This window comes from Struthio camelus, chromosome 7, assembly GCF_040807025.1.
Source record: "Struthio camelus isolate bStrCam1 chromosome 7, bStrCam1.hap1, whole genome shotgun sequence".
Lineage (NCBI taxonomy): Eukaryota > Metazoa > Chordata > Aves > Struthioniformes > Struthionidae > Struthio > Struthio camelus.
Window position 1 is genome coordinate 35396998 of NC_090948.1, and position 23444 is coordinate 35420441.

Below are 23444 nucleotides of genomic sequence, written 5' to 3' on the forward strand. Positions count from 1 at the left end.
AGTATTCCTTCATCTTGAAGAGATGTAGAAAATAAACCGCTCATATCTAGAACGTGTGTGGGGATTAGATACCATGGAACGTTTTTGAAACAAAATTAGATATATTGAGCAATTTATTTGGAGCATGGTCTTAAATAACTTTTGCTTAAAATCCACAAACTGCTTATGTTTTAAGCACACCTGCTGCTTTTGTACACTGTTTGCAGTTATTTGACTATTGCTCAACTGCCAAAGGAATGTTTACAAGCATTTAAAGCTGTATGTTTTAACTGAGCTGCTTCAAAGAAAACATCTGAATGAAACTTTCATTTCTGCCCACGTTTTCTTTTTGCGTCTTGAAGGGTTCATCGATGTCTCTCTCGCGGTCCAACAGTCGGGAGCACCTGGGAAGTGGCAGTGAATCTGATAACTGGAGAGATCATAATGGACTTGGACCCGCAGCTCATAATGAATTTGTGTCCTCGATTGGCAGTCCCAAACGGAAACAAAATAAATCAGGTTAATAATTCCCTGAGATCTGTTTTCTTAATCATGTTGATATCCATGAACGTTTATTCTAATATCAATATTTCCTGACATTGCTAGGGATTTAAACTAGCTGTGCATGTAAAAAAAAAAAAAAAAAAAAAAAAGGTGGGGTTTTTTAATTGAAAAGTGAAGGCATGTGTAAAATTGTGTAAAACAGTATAAAATTAATGGTCCAGAAAGAAAACCTTTATGGAGAACTTTAAAACTGAAGACATTCTAGCTTAAAGTTCTTTCCTTTCTTGGAAGGATTTTTTCAATTTTTACTGAAAACAGACCTAACAAAAGCTTATTTCTAGACTATCGTGATTCCGTTATCAGTGCGACAGCAGCCAGGTTTTTATTGTGTTATCCAGTAGCTGATGGAGAAGTCATAATCTGCTGGTGTTGATTTTTTTTAAAGCATGATTTTCTTTATGGTGATTTAAAATAAGGCCATGCATATGTTTGTCAGGGACTAGCACCTGATTTGAATTACTTATTTCTGTGGATGCAAGTTGTAAATATTGTAATTTTTTTTAAACAAAGCTTAAAAATCACAAACTTTAATTTTTACATCAGTTGAAGTATATGAAACTTATTTTCATTTTTCAGTAACTTAGTGTTTGCCTTTCTGAAAAAGGGGAAAAGTGGAGAAGAGAAAATACTTGTCCGTACTAAATGTGTGACTGCATTGTGGGGAAAGAAGTACTGCGGCTGTTTTTGTTTTTTTTTGTTGCCTTTTTCTTGTAAAGGTGAATAAAACCTAAAACCCAGATTAACTCCCAAGTACACGTATAGTAAAAGTTTTGGACATCCTAAGAAAGGATATAGCTTCACTTAGAGGAAATATTCATGGTTGGTATATTTGTAATTTTTTGTATTTTTAAAAAGCACACTAGTTCAGCTATGAATGGCTGTACATGGTATTCTGAAGTACTCGTAGTATAAGAGGGATGAAAAATTTGTCTTTGAAATCAAGCGAATGAGTGTATCTGCAAGTTAATTGCACAAAAACAGAAGCTGCAGGTGAATCAAAAGAATTAAGGGGGTTAAGGAAGTTATTTGCATATGCATTAGATGAAAATAAGAAGCCTGAATGCATGGATGGGCGGACACCCTAGTCCATTGCAGCTGTAAATTCTTTGCCAGAGAGGGGACAAAATTCTGTAGTTGGTGTGTCCTTGCCAATAGGTAGTTGAAAGGCCTGTACTAATTTTCTATGCCTAGCACTCTAATGGGTAATAGAAAATACATATGAGGAAAAGTGGATATTAAACTAATAAATGGAATTTGAGAATTATGTTGCAAATTGTACCGAACTTGAGAATGCACAGGTAAAATCGCTTGAGGCTCTAGGTGTTTACTCTGTTCACACTTCCATAAGGAATACAAAAAGAAGCGTGGAGAACAAAAACCTTAATATCTGTAGTCTGATGAGGTTTCAGGGAATACAGCAGAAATGAGACAGAAAACAAGGGGACAAAATTAGAGACTGGACACAAAGGCATATACTCCAAACTGTCTGCTACCTAAGAAACAGCCATGAGTTGACTGGAAAAATGTGTATATTTACCTTAATGAGTATGTGCAGGAGTTACTAAAATGTAGGTTTTTATTAACAGAATGACTTGGTGGTGGTGGTGTTCTTTTCTGTTTTTAAGAAGGTGCTTCCTGACTGCCTCAATAATAAGTACCTCTTCATGTTTCATTTGAGTTTCCATAGGCTACTTTGGCGTAATCCGTACTGTGTGTAGGACTATTGATTTGTTTGGATCTTCAGTGTTATTTTACTCTGACAAAGAAGAAATTCAGACAGCACTTTTAAAGTCTCAAATAACTTATTTATGGCTACTTTATTTGTCAAACCTAATGTTCACGTTTTTAGCATCCACCATGTTTTATAATTTACTGTATTTTAAAATTTTTCTCCAAAATGGAGCTAAGGTTGATATAAGTTCTCTAAACTCTGCAAATATGATCTCAAATGCTTGTAAGTGCTTCGTGCCCAGAAATTAAACGTAGCGTAGCCACTTGTGAAAAGCTGTGTTCTTATCATCCTGTTGGCGGTCCATAATGGAGGCTATAGCATAAGTCTCCAGGGCAATATTGATTTTATCCACCCGGGAAACTGTTCTTTATCTTCTGCAAGCCCCTTATGCATTCACCATCTACTTTCCAATGTTTATAATTAGAGGAGGAGAGCTGTTTACTCACAACAGCCCCACTTGCACAAATTCCTGATGTGCTCACTGAAAAAATAGTCATTAATTATGTGATTGGATACTATCAGTGTGTGCATATAGAGGAAAGGGCTTGCACAGTTAATCGGTTTTGGTTTTCTTATGCTTAAGACTCTCACCCTGTGAACTCTTTTTAAGATGTAACTTTTGGGGAATGTAATGAAAAGTTTAAAAGTTTAAAAGGGAGAGTACTCTCGATTTAGTCTTTTACCCTAAAACTATTGTGTTTCTCTTTTGTCTTTACTGAAGTAATTGCTAAATCATGTGCCTACTTTGTAGACCTTCTGCCAGTAGTTGCTACAGCATGCTTTTCTTCCCACCTAAAGCAAAAGGAGCTGGCTGTGTTTTGTGTGCAGTGGTGTTAGTTCCTGAGTATTGACTGGAGAAAAGAGGGGAGGGCTCGAGAGGAGCGAGCAGCCATGGGGCCTTGCAGCTCTTTCCCCTCTGAGATCAGGGTCTGTGTTCTTGCCTGATGTGACTTAATTGCTTAAAAGATGTATCCAAACGTCTTTCTATAAAAAACCAAACACTGGAACTTGATAAGCAAAGCATTCGCTTTGTTGTTCATTCTGTCAGACCACTGAAAGGAGGTTTTTGCTAAATAATGAAGTTTTAAATATTTTGGTAATTTAATGTTTTAATTGAATATAATGTTGATGTGATTGAAAATTCAAGAACGCTTCTCCCCTTTCAGCTGAACACTATCTCAGTAGCAGTAATTACATGGACTGCATTTCCTCGCTGACAGGAAGCAATGGCTGTAATCTGAACAGTTTGTTTAAGGGATCTGATCTGCCTGAGCTGTTCAGCAAACTTGGTTTGGGCAAATACACAGATGTATTCCAACAGCAAGAGGTCAGTGTTCTTTTAAAAGACATTGTTGTTTGTAGCGTGTTTACTCCTGGTGGTTGTTCTTCTGCTTGAACAAAACCACTAAGAAGTCTCTCTTAGTGGTAGGATTTTCATGAGCTATTCTGTCAAAACTGTATTATGTGTCTTGTGAATTCCTGGATAGCCAGCCTGGGCACGTATACTCTTTTCTCTCTTTTGTCCTGCACCTCAGTTTAATTTTTTAAGTATAAATGAATTCTTTCATTCAAGGAAGTTGAAACTTCAGGATTTGTAAGATACTAGGAGTTACCCTTTTAGGTAACTTCATCAGAGGGTTTGGAAAACCAATCTCCATCCAGGAATAATGTTTTGTCTCAGTCCAGCACTCAGGTGTGCATGTGTTCATCCCTCACCTCCTCGCCTCTGTGCCTGCCTGTTTGCCAATTGACTGGACTTCTTTTGGCCCATTCCCAACGAGGAGATTCAGTCATCTGTGACCCAATGTCAGTCATCTGTGGGAGCTCCCCTGTGCCACTTCCTCACCAACTAAGCTAGTATCTCTGTTTAGTCCAAGCAGTAGTAGTTCATGTCCATAAAATACTATATGATATAAGTAAGGTCAGCTAGGTTATCTGCAGGTAGTTTGTTCTGGTGACTGATTAACTGCATCAGAAAAGCACAGTGAGCCCAGCTGCAAGACTTACTAGCTCAGATGTAGAGCCACTGACCTTGTCCTGAAAGCACTGTAGATGCAACACAGGCGGTTCTCTGTCACACCTCTGGAACTGGATGTACTGGGGACCAAACACAGGGATATGTGCCTATGTGGGATGCATCAGAGCTACTGACTTGGGTGGTACAAGGGAAGGACCACAGTTTGACTGAGCACACTCCTGACGTTCTGGACCCATGTGTCTGCTTTGCATCTTTGTCAGCAGTGAGGTCGGTACCAGTTGCTGGTCTGAGCTTCTCACCTGCATGTCTCTCCCTAAGAGGACACGCAAAGCAGGTTTCTGTAGAGGTAGCCTTGTTATTACAGGAATCGTGTGTGTGTGCGCGTAACGAACAAGCTCCTGGAGGTCCTTGCATTTCTGTTGCACGAGTTGCTCTGATGGCATGCCCACGTTCAGCTTCAGATTTGGTTCCACGAGAGAACTGCTTTGAGCCCACCGGGAGTGCAGTCGGGGGTGCTGCAGGCATCCAAGGGTACGCGGGAAGCAGATCAGTGCTACATCACTAATGTGCGTGTACCTACAGAATCATACGGAGTCCCCCAAAGCGTGCTGCTGCCATCTCAGCCCTGGGACCGCTGGATCTGGTGCATTTCCAGCCAGTGTCTCTTGGCTTTGATCATCCTGCTTAGTGCTGTGGGGGGAATTTGTTATTTCTGTGTGGTATGGCATAGTAATGTTTAGGAAGTGGCTGCACCTGAGCTAACGAGCTGCTGTGGAGAGCAAAGTGCTGACAGCTGCGGCAGAGACCCTGGAGCGGGTTAGCCTGGACCCAGCCATGATGTGGCAAGTCAATACTCAGTTCTGGTGCACAAATCCAGCTGTGCCTCCACCAATTCTGTGTACAGTCCCTTGGGTTTATCTGCCTCGTACTCCCGTGTGTAATCCACAATACCCATATCACCCAGGTACTGATCCTTTCCCGTTATCTTAGCCACCCGCTATGCCTAAGAAAGGAGAGATGGCTGTGCTGCTTTTGAATGCTAAAGACAGCTTTTGTTTGAAAGTGTTTAATCTTCTCTGTATGTACGTCTGCTTTATTGAAATAGATGATATAGCACACGTATATTCAAATCTAACGTTTCAGCACCTTTACTCCTTTATTCTTCGGCTGAAACACACCAATACATTTGTTTGAAGATGTCTGCCCTACCAGTGTGATGGTAACGCAGTCTGTGCTACTCGAAGCTTGAGGAAATAGACTGTATCCTGGAGCTTTACGCACGCTTCTGAATGCTCTTGGGGGGCCTACACAGATAGCAATCCTGCAAGTCCTAGGTTAACATGTGATTGTTTTCCTCAGCTGCTGGTGCTTTTTATCTAAAGTGATTCAGGTATTGAGATGCGGTCCTCATAGCTAATTTATGTTGGTCCTTCTTCAATGTGCTGCTGGCCCATAGTATTTTTAATTAACTTCTCTTTTTGTATTGACCTCCTTCATTTCTGTATTATCAGTCTCCCCAGTGCTCTGACTCTTTATTTATTTTTTGTACCTTGTGAGGAGCTGATTAAGTGTGAGGAGCTGATTAAGTGTGAGGAGCTGATTAAGTGTGAGGAGCTGATTAAGTGTGATGAGCCAAGCGATTTGGCCAGAGCAGCAACTAAATAATTTTCCACTATGTTTCCTTGAACCGTATTAGGAGCAACAAACCACCAAAAAAATATGGCTGCACGCACTTTGGCATGTTGTGAAATGGTAAATGCTTTAATTAAATGTATCACCAGGAGCTGTGAGCAAACATTCTCTGCTAAATTACTAGTTTGAAGCATGTACTCTATCTACAGACATATCTACCTCTCTGGTTCTCAATTACGTTGTAGTGATCCTGGTAAATACTCACAAACTCGAGAGTCGCAGTTAAATCCGTTCAGTTGATCTTCTGTTCTTTTTAAAAACAGTTTATTTTTTTGATTTCTCTTTATCTGGAATACAGAGTAGCAAACTGAGAAGCTGTGTGCGCTTAGTATTCATTGGAACGCAGTGACTGCTGTTTACGTGCAGAGAATCGGTTGGTAGAGTAACTGTAAAAAGCAGTAGAGGGGGAAAAAAAAAAAAGCTGAGGCTATCCTGAACCACACTTATGGCTTAACAGTTTTGGGGAGAGATTTGTATATTGCATAAATTTCCCATTTCTTTTTACTCTAGATTGATCTGCAGACATTCCTTACTCTTACTGATCAAGATTTGAAAGAGCTAGGTATTACCACTTTTGGTGCCAGAAGAAAAATGCTGCTTGCAATCTCAGGTAAATAAATAAATTCAGATAGATAGGTTATCATTTGTTGATATTTTTTTTTAAACAAACAATGTTAGTTTTCTCACTCAATTGCATGTTTACAGTTGAGAAAGGAATTTGGAGTAAGAATTTGGTTCACAGATCAGATGGGCTTGCCCTTCATTGGAAAGCACTTTTAAAACTTGGAGCTTTATAGAGGTTTCACACTACGTAACGCCGTATCCCATTGTAAAGTTGAAGCTTGCTAGAAAGAGTTTGCAGATCATAGAAGCTCTGGGATTTCAGACTCGGCAGAAGTCTAAAAGCGACGTAACATGCGGCAAGAGGCTGGCGTTTTCAGGCTTTTGGTTCCTGTCCACTCTACTGGGCTGTTGTGTTGGCTGGGAAAACTGCCTGGGTTCTTTTTTCCAAGACCAGTTGTTTCTGTGAAATATGTCTCGGTTTGAACGAGACACCTAACTCTTAACTGGCATTTTTTCCCAACTGCCTTTAAGGAAAGGATTGTTTTGTATCCCACTTGCAGAAGGATAAAGGCCAAACAGGGTTTCTCACAATGTGCTGTAGTATATAGAGCTAAATAGAGCTTTTTTCTAATTATGATAAATAGCAAAAGATATCCTGTTTACATAGGAGTGCTCCGTTGTTGTCATCTTAACAATGAATCTATATCAGAGGAACAGTTTCCTTAGATGTTTCGTGGAACATAAGGTTTTATTTTGTTTTGGTTTTTTCCTTCCTCCAAAGTGCATTCCTTTTACTGATGCCACTTTTGAATGCTGCTATGAATTTTCAGTGACGGCATAAAGAGGGTGAATATGCAGTATACTTAGTTAATAGCATTCATGAAAATCTGTATAATCTTTATCAGCGACTCATGTCTATCAGGGAGTTTTTTCGTAAGAGTGGAAAAGTGGGGAAAGGAAAATCTTTTTTTGGATGAGCGTTTGTTCATACAAACTTAGGATACAGATTTGAGTAAGGAGCGAGTACCTTTTTTTTTTTAATAAAAATCCATATTAAAACATTGATTCAGTGTTATATTTAAAGTAATGTGCACTGGGAAATGGTCTAGATGCATATAGGTTGTGCTGCAACCATACATTTTATGGGGCTGTCCCATATGTTTATGTGGAAGGAAATGACAGCCGCCTTAAAGTGTTCCAGCAATTTGATTTAACTTGGCACTGCAAAATATCTCCCCCATATCATATCAGTATAAATTGAGAATTGCAGCAAATAGAAGCTTACTTCCCAAGCAGCCTCTGTAAAGTCTTAACCTAGCACTATCCTGATGAACTGCTATATTGAATGAGTACCTCAGTTACATTTTCAGTTGATATTGTTCTGCATCTGAATAATGTTTTTTGATTTTAAATAATAGTTTTATTTTTGCTTTAGCTAAAACTATTAAAGTTAATTTCTGGTAAGAGTGGTTGGGGGTTTTGTTTTTTTCTTTGGCCTTTGTAGAACTGAATAAAAACCGAAGAAAGCTCTTTGACCCATCAAACATACGTGCCTCGTTCCTGGAAGGTGGAGCTAGTGGAAGACTGCCACGTCAGTATCATTCGGACATTGCTAGCGTCAGCGGTCGCTGGTAGCAGTAAGTTGTGGCTCAAAGTCCGCTATAAAGATGGACATGGCAATCCTGTGGACAGCCTTCACTGCACACCACCCTCTGCACTTTGGGAGTTTGGGTATCAAGGACCAAAGCATTTTGTCTGCACAATACTGTGCCAAAAAGGAGAAAACACGTTTTGTCTGTTGTCTTTCGAAACACCAAATGTGGGTTATGTTTTACTCATGTAGATTGGACAGAATTTGCAATAATAATAATATAGGGTTCTTTGTTAGTATTTTATTACCTATAACTATAATGTATGCACTGAATTTTTACTTTGTTGAATGAAGGAAGAATGAAAAGCTGGGATGCCAGAGAGCATAGATTTTGCTTTTATCAAGATGGATTTTTCTGGTACTGCTTAAGATAATTATTGAGGTCTTTCTGCACTTTACATGTTCTGATTTCTTGTCCTGTGGAAATTTACTTCTCTTTCATTTCCATATCAATCGTTATATTGGCACTAATCAAAAATTTTTTTTCAGATGTTCCTGCCTTAGGTCACATCTCACTATAATGGTACTAGGAATTGATTCTTATGCCTTCTTATGCAGATTTCTTCTGTCTTTCTGTCTCCCTGGTAGTTATCTGAAAAGATTGTTCCAAATTCAAACCACCTTAGTAGTGGGCCAGTCCTATTATGCTCTTATGAAGCAGTCCAGAGCTGCTTGCAATGAAAATAATTCACTGTAACAGATGCAATGAAAGACCAAAATGGACCTTGCAATATTAACCCTTTGCAGTCATCGTATTTAACTTCTGCCTGTAATGCTAAAACTGTTTTTAATGGTTAAAGCAAAGGGCTATTTTTAGTATCCTGCCACTAAAGGACACTTATTTATATCAGACTTTTATTTTTAGATTCTATACACCTACAATACGTAACAGATTAAACTGATCTACTGCAGATTCATGGTAGAGAATGAAAGGCATTCATCAAACTAGAGCTGTGGGCTGTCAGTTTGATAAAACAGAAAACTAATCTAATTTGACAAGACAGCACTGTTGCCATTTAATAAATGACATATATTACTTACATGACTATGCATGCAGCAATTAAGCAACCTACATGAAATAGGTGTAATAGCATCTGTTTTGTTCAACTTAGATTTGTAATTGTCAGCTGCAAAACTCTTGAGATGAACTATTTCTGAAACAAGTTATGTTCAACAGAAACAGTCCATATTATAAGTGGATAGAGCTAACTATTACATTCTTATACTGTGAAAGTCCAAAAAATTTGACAATACTGTTCCTCTGTCTTTACAGATGTCTTGTTATGGGTTTATGAAGGGTTCTCATATAATGAAGGAATTCATAAAGTGCCTCTTTCTGCAATGCAATATGAAGTTTCCGGACATTAATTTGTTAAAAAGCATTCCCATAGGAATTATTGTGAATTACCTCTACTGTAATGTATTATTTATGTCAGTGTACAAGCCTTTTGAGATGGACATAAACCACTGTCAAGTGCTCTTAACAGAAGGTGTTAGAATAACATTTACAGTAGTTGGTTTTTATGCAAAAATGGGTGAGAAATAGTTTTGACACTTTCCATGGATAATTCTTTCTTAAGGTGAGGAAAAAAAAAAAAAAAGATGTATAGAAGTTTGCACACACAAAGGGAATTTAAAGAAGCTATTACCTGAGGGCATAGATGATCAAGCAATAATAAAATGACTTGTGGTTAGCAAGAAGTGACTGCTCAGTACTCATGTCAGCCATATCTACTTAATGGTGTATAGCTGGGTGACTTCCACTGTCGGTAAAGTAGCAGTTAACTTGCTCTGGTTTTAAAATTGTACTGCAAATTAGAATGGATAAAACTGCATCTTGTAGACACGCAGTGGTTCACATCAAAGTGACTGTGCTTAAATGCCCAAAGTCCATATCCACATACCTGTGACGTTTGTGGTACGTGTGTCACACAGGCAAGAGCAACTTCACGCAAACCCTTGTGGAAGCCACAGCTCCTAATACTGAAAGTATTTCCACTCGTGCTTACTTCTAAGCACATAAATAGCTCTATTGACATGGACTACTTATGTGCTTACAGATAAGTTGTCATTTCAATGTTTGCATTTCTTGAGACCAGTGTTTGAAAATGGAATTGTATTCAGGTGTGTTAATTTTATAAAATATTTTTAATGGAATAAATATTTAGCAACACTTTGTACAGGATTTTCTGCAACCCGTTCTTGCTTCTTTTGCCTAAATTTAAAAGCATCAGAAAAACCTTTACACTCTTAGATTTTTTTTAGTCTTTCATAAGTACATAGTATGTATCTAGACAGTACTATATTTGGAACTGAATTTATTACAGTATTAAGTTGATGTGGTCTTTTGCTGAGCAGTGCTTATCATCTACACCGGAGTGAAGAATTTCCCATTAACAACATTATTTTCAATAGGGCTTCACAAAAAAAAGAACACACTGGAAAAAAAATTTCTCACTAATTTTGATTCCACAAAGGGAATATGACAGTACAGTGTACCGTATTCTTAGTGTTATATTATGCACAAATATTTGACTTGCTACATTAAAATGTTAGTTTTAAATCTGTGCCTTAATAGTGACCAGTTATCTGTAAATATAGAGCAGATACAGATTGTATTTTCGTGGGTTGTGTCCTTTTAGTGATTTTTTTAAATAAAAGATGAAATTAAAACGGTAAAAATGGGAATTTTCAAAACTAATCAATGTTACATAAAATAAATTTATATAACTTCCTTGTATTCTGATTGGTTAATGAAGTGTTTTTATTTAGACCCCATTCCAGGGATGCTTGCTTGTTAATAAAATATCAAAACCAGTATTTCACATAATTGCAACATGTTTCTTTCATATGCTAGTTCGTGTGTTTTACTATTGTGTTTATATTGCATGCAGTGTTTTTGTCTGACTTTCAAACGAGAGTACTTTCTTGAGCGATGTATCTCGAGAAAGCAGTATGCAAGGAATTAAGGTATGTCAGGTTCAATTCAAAGCAGGTTTAATGGTTTGGCATACGAGAGTTTGATTCTTACTTTGGTCTTCCCATTTTAAGGACTATGTCAGCTTTAGTCTGGTTAGCAGGACAGTTGCAAGTATTCTTTCATAATGGTCGTTGTGCTGTTGCTTTCAGTGCAAAAGAGAGAGAACTCAATTCCTAAAAAACAGTAGGGATTCTTTATTTGGGATGCTGGCCATGCAATTGGTAAAATCTGGTGAGAGGCATAGCCTTTCGAACTGACCTAGTAAGTACCTAATGTTGTAGCAGTCTAGTCTGTTTGCTTGGCATGTAGTGATGCAAGTTTAATAATATTTACACCATTAAGTGCATCTAGGCACTTCATTATTCCAGCCTCATATATTTTCCTTGTTAATTATTGTGTCCACGTAGCTCTACGCTTACTCAAATTACAGCATTCCTGGCCCACTGACCTTTAAAATTCTGTTATTTTGTGAATGTCTACTGGGAAAAACAGAAATTGTAGGAACAGGGTTGGGGAAGCTGACAAATCACCAGTCTTTTCTGTTGAGGACAACTGGAGGGTGTGGTGCGAAGCACCAACTCACGAGTCACTGGCATGAACTAAATGGAAATTGCATAGGCAAGGGGAGTTGCAAATTGCACAGCACTTCTGATGCCTGAGCAGTACAGAGATAGGAAACAGAGCAGCTTCCTCTGCAGACCACTTATTTGGAAATACTGCCTTTAACGGACCACCTATATAACATCAGCCACGTGGGTGGTGGAGATGGTGTAGTCATGCTAAAAGGAAAGAGCAGGAGTGGTGACGGAGCGCCAGAGCAGTAGGGCAGCTTTCCTGTCGGTGCAGCAACATTCCCTGGGGGCTGACTTGGCCAGACATAAACAGGATTGCTCTCTACATAGAGGTTTCACCGCCTGAAAGCTTGTCTTACTCTGCTCCCAGCCAGAGTAGCGTATGTGCCAGTTTGCAGTCCACAGAGGAAGATGATGTGCAAAAACAGGTTTTGCCAATGCTCAAGAGGAAAGACTAGTTCTCCAAGCTGTGTGAAGGTTAAGAGTGGAACAGCTGTCCTTACTGCTTGTCCTCCCCACCAATCAAGTGCGTTGTATGAGCATACAATAACAGGGGATTATACCACAGAAGATGCGTTATCTAGATTTCATAAAGATGAGCTTTTTGCCTGTCTTTCCTCCACAAAACCATTTGTTCAGTAACAACCTTGAAAGTCCTACTGTTGTCTTTATTGCAACTGAGACTTGCATTTCATTGTGCACTTCCCCTTGGCAGGCTTTAGCCCTTAAATGCTGATCAGCTCTGAGATGCTTAGGGTATCGAGTGATCTCTGCCCTGTCTTGGGCTCCATGTGGCTTATTTAGAAAATCTAAGGCCTGGAAAATATTAAAAACCTATTTAAGCTTTTCTCTATAATGCTCTGAACAATCAGCATGTATGTTGTCACTTAAATAAGTTAATAAGTTAATGTTTCTTTATCTACCATTGAAGTGGTAGATGATAGCATTTAATGTCATGAAAATTTTCATGCAGTCTGTTAATCTTGCAAGTCTAGAATACTGGTTTGTGGGGTGGCTTTTTTTTTTTTTTTAAACTACAAGGTAATTCATATCATTTTCATTACTTCAGTTTTGTAAGAGGATTATAGCTAATGTTCTCATTCTTTATTTTAATGCTTGGTTAATCAGTCTCTCAGTGCAAATGTGTGTGTGTGAGAGAGAGAGAGAGAATAATGTTATAGGCATACTGTGAACCAGTCAAGCAGTTACCTCAACAAACAGCAATAGCCAGCTGGTGGCTGTGAGGCGAACATTAGGAAAAATGTCAAATACGGAAGCAACAGAACATCACTGTGTATAAGCTTCAAAACCCGATAGAGGGAGGAAGAACCTCAGAGTACCTGGAGAAGGAAACTAGCGTAAACCACTCATTCAGTATCCGTGCCAGTAAAGGATGTTTTTCAGGTGGATGCACCCTGAGAATCCTTAATACGGGACCTTCCAAGTTACAGGTGCTATCTCCTACCCTGTCCACCAAACCACTGGACTTAATTCATGCACCGGTCATGCTGCCCTTGCTCTCTCTTTTGCTCTCACGAAGGGACAGCGTTTACACTCTGCTGGATTCCCAGTCTAGACTGCAGACCCATGTCCGGCTTCCCATGCTAATCATGCCAAAGGATGTGTTTTCTGCTGCCCTAAATATTTCTTGGAAGTTTGGAAGGAGACTTGACCGTTGGGAAAGATAAGGGCAATTGCTGATCAAGTTGTAGACTAGCGCCTATGTGTATTTTATCTCTTGTTTTCCCTTGGGCACAGCTCAGCGCTGCTCCAAATTACAACAACAAAGAAGCATGACTATGAGACCTCTGACTCAGAAAGAAATCTTCTATTAAAAAGTAATGGTGGATGGTTGTAAAAATGAGGCATAGCAATAACTGTCTTTGAGGAACACTGCCTAAGAGTTGCTCTTTATCTCTGTATGGTCCTTATCTTCAGTGCATTGCAGCACTAATGGATTTTACAGCTTTTGGAAGAACAAGAAATACCTTATTAAATCTGTAAGGACAGTTAACGTACTTATCAGAGTTTTGATGGGAAGATTTGCACAGGCTTTGCAGGAACTGAGCCCTGTTTTTTTTCATTTCCTAATTCAGTGGTCCTTTTTCCTATACCTTTGTTTTGTACACCACGTGACAAGAACCCACTAATAGTCTCCAATGATAAACTTGTGCTTTTGGTATAAACTTCCTTTATTTTTCTTTTGGCTTGGGAGCCCTTGGGACACTATTAATTTCTGGATTTAGTCTTCAGATACAAAAGAGGCTTTTTGCAGAAGCCTCGGATTAGAATATGCTTTGTCATTGCATTCAGGAAAATTTTAGTTTTTCTCCTGCACTAGGGATATTCAGAAGTTTATTTTTATAATTTTCCTGGTTTTAATATTGTATACACTTTCCTAGAGTCAACAAAGCATATTTTATAAATCAAAATAACAAAATAGAACAGTCGTAATTGCTGACTTCAGATATTGACACAGCTATTAAGGGGAGCCAATGGTTCTAAATTAGATGAGATTTTTTTCCTCACTTTAATAATTTTACTTTGTTACCATTTGAGTATGCTCTTAAAGTATTTACTATTAATGAAGTTTAGTAACAGCCATAAACAAGTAACAAGCAAAACCAACCAACATGTTGCTTTTCAGCAAAAAGCAGGCTTTCAACCTTGAAGAAAAAATGACATATCTGCAAACTTTTATAGTATTTTAAAATACTCCCCCAAATACTCTCTGAAATTATTGGAATTATGCTTAAGTATATTTACTGTGTGTTATTTGGTTATTCTTGATACGTTTTAGAATATCGTGGACTATAATTATGAAAATTGGTCTATGAATTTCTTTTGACATAGAATTTAATCAGTGTAGAGCTGAGTTATGTTGTGAAATGATTTTTGGTTGTGAAGATGCAGAACCTTATACCCTAGACAAAGCATCATTTAGTGTCAAGTTTCTTCATTCTTCTAAGGTCAAAGATTTGGGCAATATTTGCTCTGCTGAGAGATGCAGAACAACTCCAGATGTTTGACCAAAACATGAAGAAAGATGAATACATCGTGATGGAAATTGCCTCGCTTCTGCCAAAACTGTGTTGCAACTTCATGGAGGCTAACAGATGGAAAAAGCAAAACATGACATTAAAAACAAAAAATTATATAATGAATTAAAAATTTGTCATTTCTAACAATGAGTGGTGAATGGCTTAAGAAGTGATGTTACCGCTAATAACCCTAGAAACATGAATTGATACGGATATTATTACCATTTTTTTCTGTAATAGAAGCACCCAGTTTGTGAAGGACAGAAGATTTGAAAAGGTCTGGAAAATGCGTATGGTGTTATGTTATAGCTCTTACAATGAAAACCAGCCAAGGAAAATATACTTGCGTTGTATATGGGCGATAGAGAAAAGTCACGCAAAAGGTAGAAGGTTCAGTGTTAACCACCATGGAAGATAGTGCTGCTACTTTTCAGTATCAGTGTAAATCTCATCATATGTAACGCTTTCATGCGTTAAAGGGAAAAGAAGATGGAAACGAGAAGTGAATCCATTTTCAAAGGAAAGGAGATTCAAATGCAGCAAAATAGTCACAAACTTTTCATGTAGCAGAAGTCTTTTTCCACCATACAGTACCACAGTTTTTGGTTTCTCAAGACTTAGCCTCTCTTTTTCATACCACAGTTTTTGGTTTCTCAAGACTTAGCCTCTCTTTTTCATGCCTAAGCTCACTTCAGTGTGCAGTTGCCTGTTGCATACCACCAAAGTTATCCTTACTTTGAAACAACTTGAATGAAGCATGATGGGCCGAGCAATTACACTTCAGTACTAAAAATGCTGATTCTTTTGGTACTGAAAGTAATTGTTACGTAGCCCAACATCTAGAAAACATTACAAACCATGCTAAAATGATAAGTGAGATCAAATTACTGACAGATTTGAATCTTAGTTGGAAAACCAGACAGGGGACAACGCGCTAACTAGTCCCTGTGGGCCAATAGATATTTTTGTGCAACTCTATCAAAATTATCTTTGTCCTAGCAGTGTTTCTTCTTCCACCAAGGCAGTGACAATTGCCAGCCACCTCAAGGCTCAAGGCATGGGTCATGGAAAAAGGCTCCTCCTAGGTATGCCTCTAGCACAGGTTTATCTTTCATCTCTAGTGAAAGTGGTTGCAGATGCTCTACTGTTGAGTCAGTGCTTGCTTTCCATCATACTTAGTGTTGGATTCTAAATGCTAGGAAGGGCTAATTTAAAAAAAAAAAAAAATTAAGTACGGTTTCATGAGCTTTTTGCTTGCACCAGCACAACATTAACTTCTTTGCCTAGGAGTGATTAATATGGACAGTATCCAGAACTGCTAGTGTGGATGAGAGCTTTAAGGAATTTTATTTTATTTGATTTTATTTTATTTTTTGGAAGGGATTTAAAAGTCATGACTGTGGACTGGAAAAAACACTTTTGGCACTGCTAGCTTTCTTGGCTGCTGCTGTTGTCTGCTCACCTCTCCTAGATCTTGGCTCTCCCATGCTTGGTTCTGGTTCCCACTTTCTTTTAGTGAGCAGTCAAGTTCCAGACAAATAGTACTGGGAGGATTTGAAGCTTTTTAAATTTTCGAGCGTACTTATATCTCCATTGCTCTATATGTGTATTTCAGCACTCTACAACCCCTGGCAGTGAAGGTACACATGCTAATGGTGATCGTTAGCCAATATGAGAAATGAAATTTGTAAGCACAACATAAACAGTAAGTTGTGATTGCAAGGCCAGTTTAAATGAGGGTGTAATTTCTTCAGCTGGGCAGTTTTAAATGAAGAATCAGCTAAGGAAACATTTATTTACTTGTTTGGTTCAGAATTTTTGTATACATTCATAAAAAGGAGCATCTATCCCTCTGTACTGAGTTCTTACTAAGTTTAAAAACATGATTATGAGATGAGACTCCTCAGGATACCTCCTTCAACCAATAATAAATATGTAATTGTTCACAGACAGGAGCATTTCTTAATGCGTCCACCTCCTTCCTCTTTAACATTAATTATTAGAGTACAACAGCACATTTCTTCTTTGCTTCCCATCTGTCTGGAATATTTCTACTGAGGGCAGATGTTGAGGCCAATGCATCCACAATCTGCACTTGCGTATTAATATGTGTTTATCTTTCCTGGAGCTGCTGCAAAAACAAGATAATGAAACCCTGAAAACAAGATCACTTATGATCTAATTCATTGTTTATCTGCTCACTCTGTAAACCTGTCAGGAGATGAGAGAACCTCTGAATTGAACGGATCTGTTGGTCTGCTGAAAACGTGAAAAATCAAACACTTTAAAATCTTCACTCTGCCTAAGCATTTTGTGATGAATTTGTAAGCTTCAAGACATTTCACATCTGGTTCTGTTTGTCAAGTCACTTTCACTTCTTTTTTTTTAATTATGCTATCTGGGATAAAGAGTAGTGTTAAATACTATATCAAGATCCTTTTTCTTTTTGAGGGTGGACAGGAAGTTGAGTAGTGGAGGGGCTCAGTATACTTTGGGCTTAAGTGAAATTTTATGCAGATTTCAGAATGTTACAGCAGGCAGTCACTGAGACGCTGTCCCTTCCACCTCCCTTCCCAAAAATAGATAAGGATTCAATGTTTCCTCTCAAAACTTTTTTTTTTTTTTTTTAAATCTAACTGAGATTTTTCCAAGCTCACAAAATTTGGCAGGAGACAAATGAATTTGTTTAATGGTTCCTGAAGGGAAATAATTTTCCAGGAAACATTCTGGTGTTTTTCATGTGCTGTTCAACATGGGAGGTGTGTGGAAATCTCAAAAAGATGTTGAAAGCTTTCTTGCTTGACCTCTGACTCTTCACCAGGTCAGTTTTTCTTTTTGCTTGAATGTAGTGATAGTTGTTCTGTGTTTAAGCACAGAAAAGAAAAGTCCAAGATAGAGTAACGCTTCCTTGCTCCACACATGCTGCGATCTTGCATGCAACGTTTCTTGAAACCAGGTTTTCCAAATTTCTAGACCTGATCGTACACCGTAAGAAATGTTCGGTTGCTAAGTGCTCACCTCCATGGAGATGAGAAACTAGTGCTCCACGATGGATAGGCGCTGAATTTGTGTGCCCCCAGAAGCCGGCTTATGCCATGTTTCATACTCAAGCTTGGAGAGAGAGGAGAAAAAAAAAAAGAAAGAAAGAAAAAGCTATCTTTCTCTTGCTAAACTGCTCCTAAAAGTGGAGTTATTTCAATTCCTGTTGATAGAAGTGGGCTGCTCCCTCTTGGGTATCTATTTAGTCAAACAGAAGTAATGGCCATCTCCCAGCAGCCCCTCAAGCCTGCATAAAAGCGTGTTTCACTTGATGGGGACCCACAGCCAAAACTAATAGTGGCAAACACTTCCTGAAGGGTGTATTTTCCTTTTGAAGCAGTCACAACTTCCATGACATAACATTTTAATAAAGATCTCTTCCCACACCATTTATTTTTATTTACACTATATAACATTGCTGTATTATACAGAAAATGAGAAGTTGGATGGTCAAAGATGAGCGTAACAAACACCTGCACTGAAGCCGGTGCGGAAGAGCGGCCGCAACAGGCCTTGAACGGAGGAACAGAAAACATGGCCGTCCTTCGCTTTGCCATCTTTTGCGAGAGGGACTGCTAACGATTAACGGTAAGGGGAAGGACCCGGCTCTTTGTTGCACTGAGTGTATTTTCAGGTGTTTTCACTGAAGCGAAAACGGGCAAGAGAGCGAGCGAGCACCTCCTTGGCAGCCCCGGGGCCGCTTTTAAGAAACAGCGCCAGCTCCGTGCTCTGAAGGGAGAGGCAGCGGTTTCATGAAACGCTTTTATCGTGCCATCAGGCCGAGGAAGCCACCTTTGAGGAACGCAGCTTCCATGTCTCTACCGAGAAAGCGTCTGAAAGTTTTCAACTCGAAAAACCCTTAAACTACAACACTTCTCAAGAAAACAAACAAACAAAAAAACCCTTTCCTTTCCGTTTCCAGCGGTTGGCCGGCCTCGAGCAGGTGTGCGAAGGGGCAGTTTCCCTTCTAAGCGAACATCTGGTCCCGTCCGGGCTGGGACTGCGCCGCGACGGAGCGCGCAGTCCTGCTCTTGCCCTGGGGCCGTCCTCGAGGAGCGCGGAGGGACCGTCGCCCCGCAGGCCTCCCTCCCGCAGCTCTGCCCCTGCCGAGTGCCGCACACCCCCTTCCCTAAACCTCTTCCTGAAGGGCCGAGTTTCTTTTTTTCGCTCTGTCCTACGAAAACCTCCTAATTGTTGAGTGTCCTCCCCCAAACGGGGGCACGCGGCCGGCGGGGGAGCCGGTCGTTACCACAGCGGCCGGGGCCGCGCCGTCACAGCGCACTTGAGGAGGAGGGGAGGCCGGGCAAGATGCCGCGAAATCCCTGCTGGCCCTGCAAAACTACCCGCTTTGACTGAAATTTGGAAGAGCTGCTCTCAGCTTTTTGTTGAGCGGGGGAGGATTTGGGGGGGGGAGTTTTCCTTTGTACCCTGCCAGGTGCTGCCAGAGCTGTGGCAACGAGGTGCAGGTGGGATGGTGATGGTGGAGGAGTCGCCCACACCTGAGCAGGGAGCGCTGCCCTGGTCATTTGGCCGTGGGGCCTCCCCTGGGTAGGACACTGCTGCTGCTGCTGCTGCTGTGGAGGGGTGTGAAGCCCTAGAGCCGCCCAGACGTTGCTCCGGGGAGCTGCCCAAAGGTGAGTGCACCGCGGGGGCCGCCACGGGCAGCAGCCCCCTTCGGGCTCGGCCGCGGCCGCTGGTGGGGCTGCCTCAAAGCGCGCCTTTACGGCCTCGCTGAAAAGCTGCCCGCCTCGGAGGACTGGCTGCCTTGAAACTCGTGAAGGAGGAGAAATGTGCCTCTTGTTTGTCAAATTTTCTTCCGTTCCCCTAATTCTGCGGTTAACGACGTGGAGGTACTTCAGCCGTCACCTCGTCGGGGGGTTTTGTTTTTTTTTTTTAAACTGAACAGAAGAAAATAAGTTAAATGTTTTTGCGGCATAGATGTTTCTACGATAAATAACCCTGTATTTTATGTGGCTTGTGGAATCGCCATGAATTCTGCTTCAAGTTTTCTGTTTGCTCACGCGCCTTGAGTAATTTCCGGAAGGAAGGTGGAAGCCCCGAGGGGAGGTCGGGAAGGCGGCGCTCACGCTCCGTGTCTGCGCGTGCCTTGGGGTAGCCTAAACAACCTTAGCTTCGGGGGCTCTTTTTTGAGAAGTTATGGCGATTTGGCAGCGATGGTGCTCTTGTGAGGGTATTTATTCCTGCTTTTTTCCTGTGGTTGATATTAGATTGAAATGCGGTGCTGGAAACTGAAGATCTGGTGCATCTTGTGTTGCTTATACTAAAGCTTAATGTAGATCAAGTGTTTGGCAAAATCTTATTCTAAGCCCTAAGGCAAACGTGTGTGTTTTCTTTCCTTTTTTTTTTTTTTTTTTAAGTATGGAAAGATATTTTTGCTCTCATCTGTGAATGCAGGATTTTAATACCGGTTCCTACAGCTTGCTCATTTTTTGTTTTGTTCTTGAATTGGAAGATTAGCAAATAGCTCCTCTTTAGAGGTCTTGAAACAGTAGAGATGATGTCCCTGGTAGTAAATGAGAAATATCTCCTCTGCTCCCCAAGCAATGGGAGGAGGTGAGGTTACACTTGTGTTAACTGCATTATACTGTGCAAGTACTGGCCTTGTGGAGGGGGATAAAAGCGGGGGATGCGGGCGGGAAGGGAAGGTGACTTTGTAAAGCCCTGCTTGCTCGGATTAGATAGTCCCTTAGCTATGCCGTCATCTATCTAGTGTAACGTCCTGTTGCCAAAAGCAGTGAATATTCCTTAGCATTTCCTCATGGGCTGCGGTAAGTCATTCAAAGCTTCCAGAAAACAGGATCAGCTGTCATATCGATTATTTTTAAGTCATTTTTATGATGAAAACATGGAAACAAAAATTTAGTTTCTTCCCTCCCCCCCCACTCAATCTGCTGAGCCCGCTGATGGCTACGGGGTGCTCAGTGTTGGTGGCCACCGGCGAGGCCTGGGCAGGGCCCACTTGTGGCGGGTGGTGGCCCCACGGCCGGTGGGCAGCGGGCCCTGCCCCCTGGGAGTGGGGAGGGAGAGGCGATAACCTCGTTTCTTTGGTCTACCCTCACCCTGTCTGTGTGAAATGCTCGGGTATGTGTGGTGAGGGGGAGGCAGTGTTGCCCTCGCAGGCAACAACAGTAAAACACTTTCCTCAGTAGCTCAGGCCAGGCTCGTCCCTTGCAAACACAGGTTGCAACACTCACCCCGAGTGATACTGTGATGGTACAATGCTGGGAAAATGCTGTCTTTTTAATGGTTTTTTTTTTAATAGAAAAGTTGATTTTGTTATTCAACTCTACAAGTTTCCTTTCAAGTCCTCCAAGAAGTCTCCAGAGTTTTCCTCTTCCCAGCCACCGCTGATGTTGATCTGCACTTGACCCCTGCGGGATGAACTCATCAGGAGAAAGTTCTTGTTTTCCTGTAGCTGTTTTCCTACACAGCCTTGTTGCTTTACTAATTTCACCAGAGCAGGAACGTGTTTCAAGTTCGATGACTTCTCTTACGTTAGGAAATCCTCCCACAGCACTGACCTTTCTAGACATTGTTTGTTGACTTACTGGAACAAGACCGTTCCAGTTGCTTCACGCTGGCCTGCAGAAACGGGCGGACGTTTGTGCCCTGGGAGATGGGGACGGCTCAGTCCCCTTCCTGCTTACAGAGTCGTACAACAACACGAGAGAAACGCTGTTGTCTGGCAGCAATTCTCGTTTGCGTTGAAATGCACAACTAGGCAGCTTTGGGGAGACACTGATTTTAGTAAACGGAGGTGTTTGCTGGCAGGAGACCTTCAAGTGCCTTGCACCCAAGTGTTTTGGGAAGTAGATGATGTCTGTATCTGTCAGCCTGCTCAGAAGAATTGGGGCAGGACCATCTGAGTAAAAACCAAACAACCACCAACTTCCCTGTTTTCTAATCCCCATACACCAAAAAACAAAAAAAAATGGACTGTGGGGAGAGGCAGAGAGCATTTGGCGTTTCCCTGTGGAATGTAATAATCCCAAACATGGTTCGAAAGCGCTTCGTGATCACACACTGGCACCGGTTCACTGTGACTGTGGCCAGTTTCCCTCCCACGCATGTTCGGTCTCGAAAGTAATGTGATTCTGGATGCAGGACAGTTAATCAACTACAGGAAAACTAACATTTTGGAGGTCGTTCTTGTGTTGCGAGGTGTTTGCCGTTTAACGAAATGTAGCACGCTGTCACGTATAGCATACTTACGCGACCCTGCTGGCCGCCTTTTCTTTGGCTTTTGTTTTTGGCTGCAGTTTAGCATTTCTCGGTGTTGAATTTCTCTCCTCTGCTGCTGTTCCTGCGTGGAGGATGGGAGTGAGGGACGAGCCGTGCTGGGGAAGAGAGCTAAGTGCGGACCTCTGCTGCGCCGCGTTTTCTCCAGGGTTGCGTGCCCCGAGGAGAGCTCAGTCATCCCCAGGTTGCTGTGTGCAGCTGGGAGAGAGATGAGCAACTTGGAAACTGCGTTTTGAACAAGCTTGTGAGACTTCTGTGGGGAGAGGCTGGTGAAGGGGTGCAGAGGGTCATCTGTTAAGGGATGCACAGGTGTGAGTCTCTTGGTGGTGTTTTTTTTTTTTTGTACAAAGGGGAGACTGCTGCAGAGGTTTTTTGCTAAGGATGGCCGGCAGCCTTGTGCGTTCTCTCAGTGGTGGGCAGCCGCGGTGCTGATCACCTCTCCCTTTTTCTGAGGGCACTGCTGCTGGTGGGCTGAGACCCCTCCTGGAGCAGACCCTGCTCCACTCAAGGTGAGCATCGCTGAGCAGGAGTGGGGAGGCCCTGGGCTTGCTAAAAACCACCTGCTAGCAGCTGCGTTGGTATGGGAAAACCATGGCAGGGCCGTTCGCTGGAGGGTAGAGCTGTAGGACAGGCATAAGCGAACCACAGAGAAGAGGAAGGCAGGTCCACGCGTCAGTCCGGGACCCCAGGCTGCGCAGAGCTAACAGTGGTGTCAGGGCTCTGGCATGCGTGAGCCGATGTCTCCCTAGAAAGAACCCCCAAAGACGTTCTTTTGCTATGATACCGGGGAACAAAAAATTCCACTATGAAGCGTGTGAAATATTTTGCTATAGTTGCCTCAAATTTGGGTAACAGAAGTCATGTCTCCTTTCAGTGAGAGCAGTTTGAACTACGCGGTGTGATGGTAGTATGTGTACGTGGCCAGATGCGCAATCCCCAAAGCACTGCCTCAGGCTGTACAAGCTTTGGATTTGGAAAGCCTCTGTTTGCCTTAATTTTACTTTGTCTCTATCATTTAAGTAAATAAACATGTGAAATGGATAATCAAAGAGCAGAACAACACATATCTCCTAATATAAAATCCCAAAGAGGTTGCAAACAATACACCCTAGTTGTTTTATGCAGAATTTTTCACGTTGGCTTTGCGCAAATAGAAATCTCCATTACTTTACCTTTTTCTAAGTCATTTGGATAATATATTTTCCAGCTCCGTGACATTTGAAGAACTTAACAGTAATTTTGTTTACTCATTTGCAATTTCTGACAGAATTTGGCAGCTCTGCTAAACTTAATTCTCTTGGGCACTGATCTCTGTCTTTGTAGAATACCCACAAAGTCAGCGCTGGAAACATTATGGGCTGAAGCTGTTCTTGTGAAAGCTTTTTCCTGGTA

At 41.1% G+C, this 23444-nt stretch overlaps 1 protein-coding gene across 3 annotated transcripts in view; it reads left to right on the forward strand.

Annotated features, from left to right (window-relative positions):
• BICC1 (BicC family RNA binding protein 1) overlaps positions 1-10990 on the forward strand; it is a 112160-nt gene extending 101170 nt beyond the window's left edge. For all 3 annotated transcript variants that reach the window (XM_068950726.1, XM_068950727.1, XM_009677008.2), the window contains 4 exons: positions 342-498; positions 3442-3602; positions 6456-6555; positions 8014-10990. In XM_068950726.1, the coding sequence (XP_068806827.1) occupies positions 342-498; positions 3442-3602; positions 6456-6555; positions 8014-8144 (549 nt within the window). In that variant the 3' untranslated portion in view covers positions 8145-10990. The remainder of the gene's footprint in view (positions 1-341; positions 499-3441; positions 3603-6455; positions 6556-8013) is intronic.
• Positions 10991-23444: the final 12454 nt, after the last annotated feature.